Genomic DNA, 12,732 nt, shown 5'->3' on the forward strand with positions numbered 1-12,732 from the left:
TTAAGAATATAATGTATGCTCGGGGCAATGGTCATTTTAATCCCCTGTATCTTCCCCTGAATGTGGAGAGTGCTAGACGGGCTAAAAAACGGTGGTGTGGAAGGTTGCACAGAGCATTGCCAGTGGTACAGATTTGTTCAAAACCTTCCACCCATCACTTTTGTGGTCACAAAGTGCTAGACCTTGTCATTTGATCATGTGTATTTGTATTTTATCTCATCTGTGTGACAGATTATCTGAAAGTACATTATGCAGCCTGAGACAAAGTTTAATCTCTAGATTTTTGACCACTGTGAGCACCCATTTGAAGTGTGAAGATGATGCACTAGCTTTTGTTGCAACTGTCCAAATTGACAAACTCTCATTTCAGCCAATTTATTTTGTAGCCTGACATATATTTGAAAGGATATTGAAAGTTTCCACGAGTGTTGATGGCTTGAAGGGGGTTCGTCAATGTCGAGTATATCCTTGGAATATAATGGCTTTGTGATCCCTGTGTGCGTATGCACCCCCTTGATGTGAGGGTTTTAATGATTGCTAAAGATAACGGCTCCAGGGCGAATAAAAATATGTGGGGACAAAGAACCTCCTTCTCTAATTTCTCGCTTAAAGCTAAATTCTTGTGATATTTGGCCTTTGCACATATAAAGGGCTTTGACAATGTTTATGAAGTTTTCACCTAAGCTAAATCTTGCCATAATTCTAAATGGTTTTAAATAAGTACCCCTATTTTACCCTATCAAAAGCATTTTCAGCATCTAATGATGATGCACAAGTGGGAATGTTTGCTGCTCTTTCTTGCTAGAACATATGTTATGTTGTCTCTGGCCAGACTTTCTGGTACATGCCCTACTTGTGGTGGATGTATAAGTTAAGGAAGAAATCTATGTAACCTTGTTGCTAGTTTTGGCTAAGATTTTCAACTCTAGAGTAATCAAAGATATTGGTCAGAAACTGGCAAATTTAGTGTTAACCAGCTTTAAGTAGAGCAGTGATCAATGCCCTGTTAAATTCTGTCAATATTTCAGCTGTGTTATCTATTTCATTGTATATCAGTATCGACTCAACTATTTGGCAAAAATGGGGGAAGGGAAAAGTTTCTGCTTGGTGTTGTAATTATATGGTTTTGTGTTTTTATGTAAAGTTAGCCGTTCTTTAGGCGGTCAGCTTAGACAGTTAGCTTGGTTAATGGATGAAAAAAGATAAACAATAGTATACAAAGGTTACCTGTAATCTAGGCGTATCCTCGTATTCGGCGGTATGGAAGAGGGACCAAATAATCTTGAGGATGCCCTGTTAGGCAGGAAGACGGTCGTGTGTTGCATTGATGTTTTTTTTGTGATCAAGGCGGACCTATATAGTGAAGTATCAAGGACTTTCTCCTCTATGGAATTGGCGACGGCCCCTGTGAGGTTGTTGACTAGGACTTGAGGTATGCAGTAAGTGGTGGATTTCATCTGTCGAACTATTGCTTGAATTGATGAAAATTGTTGTGGTCCTCGAGTGCCACCCAAATGGCATATGATTGGAATTGTGGTTTGGGCCTTAAGCGTGGGCGATGCACGGAGCACGCTTCTGTTGATGGTGGTGATCCGAAGAGGCTGGTGAAAAGATTCTTTGTATTGTCATGATCAGGATGAATGCGATTAAAAGATGGTGTTAATTATGTGCATTACAAATTGACAAGGTAAATTGGATGTGTCGAAATTCCAATTTGAGGTCAAGTAAGTATTGACAAATACTAAATAACATGACAAAATGAGAGCTACACCCATTCAACCAGTCCTTCCCACAATTTCAAGACCAAATGCGCAAGTATAGCACGGAATGGACACGTGGTACTGAGGGCAAATTGGCGAAGTCATAGCCCAAAGACGGAAGCTTTTCTAAACATGTGCAGCAACATATGGCTGTGTATTTACAGCAAGCTTATGAAGTGGAAGAAATTAAGTAACCGGTTGGCTATGTTAGAGCTATGGAAAATGTTTCAGGATGAGGAAGGGGGGACTTGATCCAAAAGCAGTGGATGCGGAGACAACGCGATTTGGAAGGTGAACCGAACTGCCTTTGGCTCCCCCTCCTGGAACTGCAGATTCAGACCCAACAGCAGAAAGTCAGGGATTTTACCCTTTAAACGAGTTAAAAGCAGCAGCAGGATACACCAATCCTACTTTTGCACCTCCAGCATATAGCAGCAAAGGCACGCTTAGTGGTGCAAAACAAGCGAATAAAAAAGCACAGGATAAAAGTGGCAAATGCAAAGAGAGTTGGCGTCTCGATACGAGGGAACCGTGAGCTAAAACAATAGTTATTTTACCATATATTATGTCAAGGGCTGCCAGAACAGGTACAGAACCTTTACAAGGAGCATGCACTTCGTCGCAATCCTCGAAAAACTCAAGAGTACATGGACTATACAGCGAGTATCTGCATACAAGGTCATTATCTCGAATCCAGCGATAAAGGTAGTGCAGAATTGTAAACCCAGAGACATTTTTCGCTGAACTGGTAGAGGGGGGAAACTACGTGCACGACTGTACTATGTACATGGAGCAATATGACGACATTCCCAAGGTGGGGAAGAATGCCCTTGAGGGGGGAAAAGTACTTTATGTGGACGGGGGAAAGACCTATTGGGACGGCAGCGATGAAAATAAAATCAGACAGGACGACTGAAGTTGTAGCAAGCGCAAGGTTGCCTTCACATTTTTCATCGCTAGTGGCAGGATAAGTGGCTCTCATAATGACATTAGAAGCATGCAGGGACTAGGAGGTTACAGTGTATTCCGGTTTGGCCTGCATGACGTCTTCCATACACAGTGGACTGTCACGATGGCAGAGAAGGGGCTTCCGACGTGCCGACTGCACACCAGGCTTATAGACACGCTACAACTCTCAGCCATAGCGGTTATGAAGGTGCCAATAATGGAGTTCCAAGGGAAAGCACAGGTAGAAGAAAAGGAGCTATGGGTTGAAGAGGAGATGTTATAGATCCGCTACCGACCCCTTGTGTCGACAGGAGAGCACAGATAAGCGGGTGATCCCACTAGCATTATTGCAGATTGCACTCGCGCAATTCCATCATCCCACTCATCTAGGTAGGGTCGTACTTGCCGCACACATTGGGGAATAGTGGTTCTGTCCAAATATGGCAGAGCATATTGCTGAATTTATGGAAAACTGTATTGTATGTAAGAAATGTAATGCGGGCCATACTTATGCGTAGTGCAGGGAGCAATACCCCTCCCAATCGTGCCTTTCCAACACCTCCATGTAGATTATGTTGACATGATCCAAGTATGCCAAAGCTACCACTACATGATAGTGGTTGCAGTCCTACAGATAAGGGGTGTATGACCCACTTTTACTCGCCAAAAATGGGAAAATACTCCCAAAAAATGTAAATAGGGAGTACAAGTATTCCCAACAAAAAATAGGAAAAAGACATGTAGAATCTTGCACCCCTTCTTTTACCCCCAAAGCTCCATAAATATGTTTGGATCAGTAGTGCATGTAGTACCACAGGAAGAAACGACTATTGTAACCACCTGATTGGAAGAAGTAAACCTGTATCTTCTAATGTGCATGAATAAGTACAGAGGAATAAATATTACAAAAACATTTCAGTTTTTCAGTTAACAGATTGTTACTCTTATAAAATACTGTAATTGGGAATTGGACTTACATTTTTACTCTCTAAAAAATCATTTTGCTCCCAACTTTCAAAAATAGGGGGTAAACTACTTCCTCTTCCAAATCTTATATTGAGCACTGAGTGGTTGTATGCCCATTTTGCCGGTGGATAAAAGCCAGTCCTTGTTCACACCCTGATGCTCCCAGAGCAGCAAAATCCCTTGTTAAGGAGGTATTCCCATGGTGGGGTGTGTGCAAGGTTCTGTGGTCTGACAATGGACTTCACTTCATAAATGAGACGGCAGTAGTGGTGATCAAGCACAAGTTCTCCAGCATGGGGTTTGGCATGGATTCACATGCTCATGATTATACCCCGTCTTCAGGCTGGGAATCCTCGGTAAAAGAAATAATCAGGTTCATTTCTGAACTGTCTTTCTCCCAACAACCAATCACTGAGCTCTGGGTCATACTGCCCCCAGCCAATGACTGCCCTCTACCTAAGCCCCTCCTCTGGCAGCCATCTTCAGATTTTTACCGCACGTTCAAGTGTTGGGGGTCCTCGTGCTTCGCTCTGGATTTTTTACTGCGTTTTTCTCCTTTTTGGAAGAGTTTTACTCTATTTTTCGGTCAATTGTGCCTTGTGCTCCATCGATCATCCTTCTGGTTAACAGGGACCAGTTTTTTGGTTTCTTCAGTGCCCCCCAAGGGCGAATTTCATAGAGGCTTCCAGAAGATTCTTCAAGGCCTAAGCCACGTGAATCATGGCGGGCGAGAAGGATTCCCCCCTCTCTCTTCAAGCTTTGTACCGGCTGCGGTTTGCGGAATGTTCATATGGACGATGAGCTTTCCCAGTGCTTCTACAGCCTGCACTCGGTGGCGACCCACGAGGAAGAGGATTGTGCGTTTTGCCACAAGCTCTGTGCATCCCATGGGCATGCCTCTCCCGGATCAGGGAAAACCGAGTGGGCTTCTAAGTCCTTTGTTAAAAACCGCGCAGGAGGGGCTCATTCAAAAGGCCAAGCACCACATTTCCATTGCCATGGGGAGTGCCGTTGCGACAGGCTCTTCGGCGGCCAGGGCGCGTTCAACATCTCCGGCTACTTCGATCACCAGCCAACTCTCCGGATCTTTGTCGAAGAGGAAGCCGGACTCTATGCCCAAGTGCTTGTGCGCCCAGCCCTCACTGGACTCTGTGGTCTCGGCAGCAGCCAAGAAGTTGTTGTCGGGAGCTTCTACTTCGGCAGCGTCCACCCCTCCGGACAACGAGGGGAAGAAGTTGGACGTGATGGGACGACTAGTAATCTACTCTGCTGCCACGACCATTGATGCCGCCAGCACCCTAGTTATCGTGGCATGCTAACTCCAAGCAAGAATGAACCGGCCGTGGCGTCGGGCTCCCACCCGTGCACCATGGTGGGAGACCGGCTGACGAACTTCGTCAGCGTGTGGAAGACCATCTCCACCAACCGATGGGTGCTGGACGCTCTTACCCACGGACACACACTAGAGTTTCAACTGAAGTGTCCTCAGATACCACCGGTGGCCCGGCAGGAAAACCACGTCCCTCAACTGCTGTTGGATGTCTGGGCCATGCTAAGGAAAGGAGCGATAGAGCTGGTTCAAAAACGACTCTGGGGCTCCAGAGTCTACTTAATACTTTCTAGTGGGAAAGATGACCGGGGCCTGGAGGCCCATTCTTGACCTACGACGCCTAAACAAATGCATAAAGTCTGAAAAGTTCTACATGGTCACGCTTCAACACATGCTGGGACAGCTAGAAGGAGATTTTCTGTCGTTGTTAGACTTGGAGGATGCTTACTTCCACATCCCCATTCACAAGGGACACCACAAGTTTCTGCACTTTGTCGTCCAAGGGAAGCACTACCAATTCAAGGCCCTCCCCCTTCGGACTGAAGTCAGCACCAAGAGTCTTCATCAAGTGTCTGGCGCCGGTGGTGCCTCATCTGCAACTGCAAGGGATCCACGTCTACCCTTACTTGGACAACTGGCTAATCAGGGCAAGCTCACAAAGCATCGCTGTGGACCACACGGTGAAGACCGTCCACCTACTGACGGTTCTGGGGTTCTCAGTGAACTATGCAAAGTCCTGCTTGACTCCATCGCAGGACATGGTATTGCTGGGATCCAGGCTCAACACAGTGTCATGCCTAGCGTCACCGTCGGAGAAGAGTAGCAGCCATCCTGGGCATCTGAAGATCGCCACAGTGAGGGCCATCAAGTCTCTGTTCGGCATGATGTCGTCATGCATTTATCTCATCCGACTCTGCAGGCTGCGGATGCGCCCGCTGCAGGAGTTCCTTGACGCCCGTTGGATTCAAGTGTCTGGAAGCTTCCAGGTCAAAATCTCTCTTGACGAGGGGTTCCGTTGGGCGATAAGGTGTTGGGGTGTGTGCTCTCATCTAACCGGAGGCACACATTTCCAGGCCCCACTGCACCAGGAGACTAACGACAGATGCTTCCCTGGAGGGATGGGGGGGCCCACATAGGAAGTCTTCACGCCAGAGGCCTGTGGCTGCCGGAGGAGAAGGCCTTGCACATCAACATTCTGGAGCTATGGGCAGTGTTTTGGACCCTCAAATCGTTGCTGCCGTCCCTCAAGGGCAAGGTGGTGCGGGTCTTCACAGACAATGCCACCACAATATTTTACATCAGGAAACGGGGGACACCAGGTCCCCAGCGCTCTCCAGAGAGGTGCAGGACATATGGCATTGGGCCTTCGCCCAGGAGATGTTCCTCATCCCATTTCATCTGGCAGGAGTAAAGAACACGGTCGCCGACTTTCTGAGCAGGGAGCTTCGCTCTTGCCACGAGTGGGAACTTCAGCAGGACCTAGTGGAGAACCTGTTCCTCAAATGGGGCAATCCCCAGATCGACTTGTTTGCGACAGCGACGAACACCAAGTGCTGGGGGTTTGCCAGCAGGTTTGCCCAACAGGGGAGCATGGGGGACGCATTCTCATTAACTTGGGAAGGCCTCTTTCTGTATGCGTTCCCTCTGTTGCGTTGTTACTTCGAATCATCAGTCAACTCAAATGGTGCCGGATGATCCACATCGCACCAGCGTGGCTGAGGCAGATCTGGTTCCACGACCTTCTCAGCATGTCGGCGTCACCACCAGTCAAGCTGCCAGTGGTCACGGATCTTCTCCGGAACCATACTCGTCACAGTCAAGAGAAAGATGATCTACAAATACCAGAAAGGAGATTGTATTGTTAGTGACCCAATTCATACCAGTCTGTAACAAAAAGGCCTAATCCCAACAGAGGAACAAGTTATAAAGAAGAAACCTGAGAAGGTGATCCTAGTAAATATATGAAGACAACGAGCAGGAAGAAATCAAAGGCTACAAAGTGTTCAGAAAAATAAGAAATCGTCCAGAGGGAAACTATACTTGTTGGATAAGTTTACCAGGGGAAGAGAAAATAATTCCTCTTTGTAGAGGAAAACAAGAGAAGAGACAAAAGCCCAAGACAACAATGAAAGAACTGTACGAACTGATGAAAGTAGCTATTCGAGACTATCTAAAGATCATCTGTTGAAAAGAAGTTGGAGAGAAACCTAAAAGGTTCAAGAAGAAGGGAAACATTCTCCTAACTTTGAGTTAAGATAGTGGTAGGGTCAGATAGTCTTACAGTTGGACGGCTGACAGTTTTGTTTCTAGACATTCACTGATGGCGAGGACCATAGCTAGTGTTGTTGGGATAGGGAATTCTTGTAGTATAGGGAAAGATGAACTTTATTTTCTTTAAAAAAAACATACCAGTGACATATCTAATCAGTGTCCGTGTCCTCCTTCTGACCTACCACAGTGTGTACACAAACAATATGGGGAACAATGAAATACATGTAAAACGTGCATCCCTCTCCCTAACTATACTTTCCAACACAACAACATCCATTAGGTAGCCTTCATAGACAGCACACCTTCCCAGGCTCTCCATACACAAATTGGAAAACCAAATTGGCCACTGTTTCATATACAATTGGTTTATGCCTTCCTATGGGGGTCGAGGGGGTTGGTGGATAATCCTTCTCAAGATTTTTTTAGAGGCCAACATTCCCTGGTATTCCCTAAAGAGTCAAGCGGGATAAGCTTCTGCTTCATCTCTACTTCATTCCAATATTGACAAGCTTGGAGCGTCTGTCTGTGCTGCACGTTGAAGCAAAGGTCTAAATATGACTGGCCTGAAAAGCTGCTTTCTGCTGTGGAAAATTGTTTTGTTTTCCTTTCGCAGATCTTACGTTGAAATGTGTTCAACTTAGTTTCTAATTTTGCCAAGCAATGTTCAACTTGATTTTTCTCTTCCCTTAAATAAATGTTTAATTAACCATTTCTTTTGCAGGTGTGCATGCTATTTTTTGGCATATTTAATAAGCATCCACATTATGTTTTGTGAAGATTCTGTGATGTTTTTCTCCCATTCTGAAAGTAATTTATAATCCTTGTCATATGATGTCAACATTAAAATATGTATTTCGTTTGGTATTTTGTTCTCAACCTTGTTTTATTGGGCTTCCAACTCCTGCCACCTGGAGATGTATTTGCAGCAACATTTTTCCAAACTGCTTAGATGATCGGGAGGGTTGACATTGCAGGAGTTTGAACCTAGTGTTCGGCTAAGTAGCTACGCCTGAATTTGACATTAACTGTGGACAAAGTTAAATACATTGAGTAACTTGTTGACCTAATTTTGTTTTGATCTTTTTTATATAGGGATATCTGATTTTAGAGCCCGTCTGAAAGTCTTCCCTGAATTTGTATTACATTTTTCTGTGAATAGAGGCATTTCTCCTAGTTTTGTATCTGAACATTTCAGCACTTGCTATTCAGCTTCAAACCATGTTTATTTTCTTTCGTTTGACATGTTCTAGTGTGCCAAATTGCAGTAGAACCACTTCTGAGAACTTTTGGATTTTAGGATGATGGAACAAAGAACTTCTTGCCTATGAAATATCTGTTGTGCTCCTGGTTCTACTGCTAGTGGAAATGTTCTCAAAGCAAGGGAAAACATAATAATTTGTTATGCAGGCTGAAGAGTACCACCTTCTGCTGGAGTATCCATTTCTTCCTTCTGAAAGCAGCAAGGCTTTAACAGTGCCTTTTTAGGAAGTCTCTTTGATAACAAATTTGAAGTTGTTTTTATCATTCAGCCATACCCTCCCGCATCAATTCTCTCTGCTTGGCAATCTGTTGACCAATTATAGTAAATCCGTGGAAGATACAGTTTTGAAGCAGAAAAAAATCCTTATAATTTGCAAGGGCTTTCCAACTTTTGCATCTTTCATGTGTATATTTGATCCGTCCTTGCTTGCCCCGAGTTTGTATTTCTTTTTTTTTCTTTTAAGAAAGACTGTTGTTTTAAAAAAAAAAAAAAAGCAAACCTATCAGCCAAAACAAAGAATGAAAGGTCAAATGGTGCTGCTGGCCTTCTGTATAACACATTGTACTGTATACCCCAATACCCAATGCAATGATCAGCTAGTGTTGGTGAATGCATGTGATCCAGAAGATAAACAATGCATTGGGAAGGTCCCAAGAGGAAGATATCGACCACAAAAAAGCACTATGGCCTTGCCTGAAGAGAAGACCTCTGAAACACTATTCAAATTGGTCATCAAGTTTACTGCTAAGTGAACCATTTGCAGACCTCATATTGTTCCTGATATTGCCTATCTGCTCTGTGAAGGTTGCAGTGAGCTAAAACGTGGTTTATTTGTATTTGTATTTATTTATTTGTATTGCGCACCTTGCCCGGAGGCTTGCGGGCGCATGTTTGTTCCTGAACACCTAGTTTTTCAAACATCCCATCTTCGAGTTTGAACAGTCTCTTATCTTCCACCCAATCTTCTCTCTAGGCTTTTGCCCCCCTTTGAAATGTGTCAACGCCACTGAGTATTTGTAACGGGTCAGAAACCTTTTCTAGTAAACGCATATATATGTTCCCCTTCTTTGATGGTTGAGCTTCTTAGAAGGGTAATGTGCATCTTGCACCTGGTGGAGTATGTCTCCTATGTAATTTATTTTTCACTAATACAGCTGTGCTCAGAATGTCATGCCCTGTTGTGGGTTAACATCTTTCACTTATATATAAAGTACCTTCTTACAAAGATGACATCGCTTTCTCACTAATGTTTTTCTGCAAGAGTTGTCTCTCTTCCCCGATGAAGGGCCACTGCTCATTGTTTTGTACTCATGGGGGTGTTGTCATTCTGTCCTTGAAGGTACTACTTGCATTTACCCCCTCAACTATGCAGTGTACTTAACTACTGCCCTGGAAATATCCCTCTGGTTAATGATACTGACCTTTTTGCTTAGTAATGTCCTTCTTTTACTGATGGTTTTTAACTACTTACTAGGTCGTTCCCTTCTCCCGCTAATGGTAATCTGCTACTCATTAGTTACTCTCATGCTGATGGTGAAGCAAAAGTCACTGGATAATGTGTTTCCCTTACTGAATGTGGTACTCGCTAGATAATACGTTTTTCTACCTGCCACGAGGGTGTTACGTTCTGGGATTCATGAAGTGACTTCTTCTTGTAGGAAATCTAATGTGGACATTGTGATGGGATTGCTGCAGTCTGAATCCATTCTCACTGGTTCTTCCTTGCCTGTCCTGGAGCCGGAAGTGCTGGTAAGTTGATTGCTTCCCACTCAAACTATATTAATGATTAAAGGACCAACTTGTGTAATGGAATCTGCAAAAAATATTTTAGAATACAATACAAACATCTGTTTAATGATCAGCCCACGTCCCCCTGTCTGCTCTAGACTCATATTGCATTTGTCATGAATAATCCTTCCCTCCCACTCCATTACTGCCCAAATTGTATTAATTGCTTCTGTTTTCTCATTATGCCCTCTCCTGTTTATTCCCTTGCACTACTTCTTTTTCGCTCTGGCTGCCTTTCTCTCTTTCTGCTTCCTCTGAATGCACCCTTATTGTCAGGTCATAGTCTGGGTCCGTCCTCTGTTGAAGTCTTAGGCATGAGTTCCTTCGGAGGCTCTGCATGCACTAACTACCTATGGGCTGTCTCTTGGAAGGCTCTACAGGTTACCTCAAAGCAGTGCTGCCTGCTGTCAGGACCAGCATGCTGAGTGTGAGGAGATTTCTCAGAACGGCTACTTGTGTAGGGTTCTGGGAATCCAAATACAGTGGACATGTAAATGTTTGGTGCAGAAATCTTAACTCTGCCTTGGTAATGAAGTCAAGCAATTAGGCTGAAACTTGGGCGATCAGGGTTTGTTGTAAAGTACAATTAACAAGCACATGGGTTTGACGAGCAATAGATGTCTACACAGGCACATATAAAAATGCTTCTATTTATTCAACAACACATGCATTAAGTAAAGACACTGAAAGGTAAATAAAAGAAATATGTACATAGACACAATTAGTTTGGTGTACACATTGGAACACAAACCACACGTTACAGTTTAGGCAATAACACGGTTACAATAACCTAAAGTTGGTGAAAAAGAGGTTTAGCAATTTTGCATAGGTCTTACACGGTAAAGCACACAATCTCTTCAGTATTAAGCTACAACGGTCCACGCCTTATTCTAGAAGCAAAACTTCATCAATACGCAAGACAAGTAATCCAGTTTAGTTTACTTTGAGAATACTTTGTAATGTTACTCACAATTCTTTCATAGGTGACAACGAGCTTGAAGCAGCTGTAAGTTAGATTTGCCAGGATGGGACGGAGCGGCTACTTAGTCTAGTCATTAAGGGGGAGCCCAGACCGGTTGCCCAGACACAGATTCCACAACCAAACGTCAGGGCCAGGTAGTTGCAAGAGTGGACTTTTCACCCATATGAATGAATTGGGAACTTAGGGAGGGGCATGCGGGAGGGTGTGCAGTCAGTTATACACCTTTAAAGTCTGATCCAAAAATGTTGCAATCCCAAGTACATCGGGGCCATTCACGACAACCACTCACACCGTTGCTTCCCTTGTTAAAGGCAGAGTGGCCGCAGAGTCTTCTTTTTTTTTCTTTTTTTTTTTTTTTCTTTTTTTTTTTTTTTTTATTAAAATGCATATGGTTTATCACTTTAAACCTTACATTTATCCAAGAAAATCTCATTACATTAGGTCACACAAAAGTTTAACAAGATAGTCTGCATTTATCCAAGATAAAGCGATTGTCCATGATCAGGTATTACTTGTGTCTGGATTGTTTGCCAGAAGCGGATAACCGCAGTTGTCATAGAAATATTATTGCCAGATAAAATGTGTGCCCATCGTTCTTTAGGGTCCATAGGTTTGTTGGATTGCATATAGAGTATAGCAACTGCAAGGCGCTTGTCTGCTAAGGCTGGGCATTGCATTAGTAAATGATGCAAAGTTTCGATAATGTCATCTTCCTTGCAATACCTGCATATTTGATGTCGGAGGGTTTTCTGCGCTCGTATCGCAAGGATTTGTTGTGTTGGGAGTATATTGAGACGCAGCCTCATGAAGGTGTCTCTAATAAGACGGTCGGGAAATAGCTTCAGATAGCGAGGGATCACATTTAGGGCTCTAACTTCGGTGGTACAATTTAACGTAAGTTTATATCCATTTTTTTCATTTATTGTTGATATCCAATCGAATCTTTCAATTTGAATTTTGGCTCTTTGGGGTCTACAGAGTAGGGTTTCAAGTGATATATCATATCTTCTCCTTTCTTGGTTAAGGAATACCTTCCATTTGTTCAGAGCCATTGCATTGATGTTTCCAGCGATTGGACGGAGAATATTCAAGGCGGGAATCTTCTCATTGTTGTTTATTTTCCTGAGAAGATCTAGTTGTTTCCACCGTATGATTGAGTGTAGGGATTGGAGGCCAAGTTCAAATCGGATTCTAGATGTTGGAATACATTTTGGAATGGCTAAGACCTTTGTCCAAAAGATTCGCTCCAGTTGGTCCCATACGGTTATTGATAGGTTTATCAATGACTCTCCGCCGTATGTTAAAATGGGAACAACTTTTTGTTTGTAAAAGATTATGACTGGATTCGTTGAATATTTCCCACATTTTTTATGTAGTATTAAGCCATGGCGCGCTAGAGAATGGGCTTTGCTTTTCAGATGGTCAA

At 43.6% G+C, this 12,732-nt stretch overlaps 1 protein-coding gene across 3 annotated transcripts in view; it reads left to right on the forward strand.

Annotated features, from left to right (window-relative positions):
* HAUS5 (HAUS augmin like complex subunit 5) overlaps positions 1-12,732 on the forward strand; it is a 740,017-nt gene that overhangs the window by 129,613 nt on the left and 597,672 nt on the right. For all 3 annotated transcript variants that reach the window (XM_069604849.1, XM_069604848.1, XM_069604847.1), the window contains one exon: positions 10,195-10,285. In XM_069604849.1, coding sequence (XP_069460950.1) covers positions 10,195-10,285 — 91 coding nt within the window. The remainder of the gene's footprint in view (positions 1-10,194; positions 10,286-12,732) is intronic.

This window comes from Ambystoma mexicanum, chromosome 1p, assembly GCF_040938575.1.
Source record: "Ambystoma mexicanum isolate Mex_15411 chromosome 1p, UKY_AmexF1_1, whole genome shotgun sequence".
NCBI lineage: Eukaryota > Metazoa > Chordata > Amphibia > Caudata > Ambystomatidae > Ambystoma > Ambystoma mexicanum.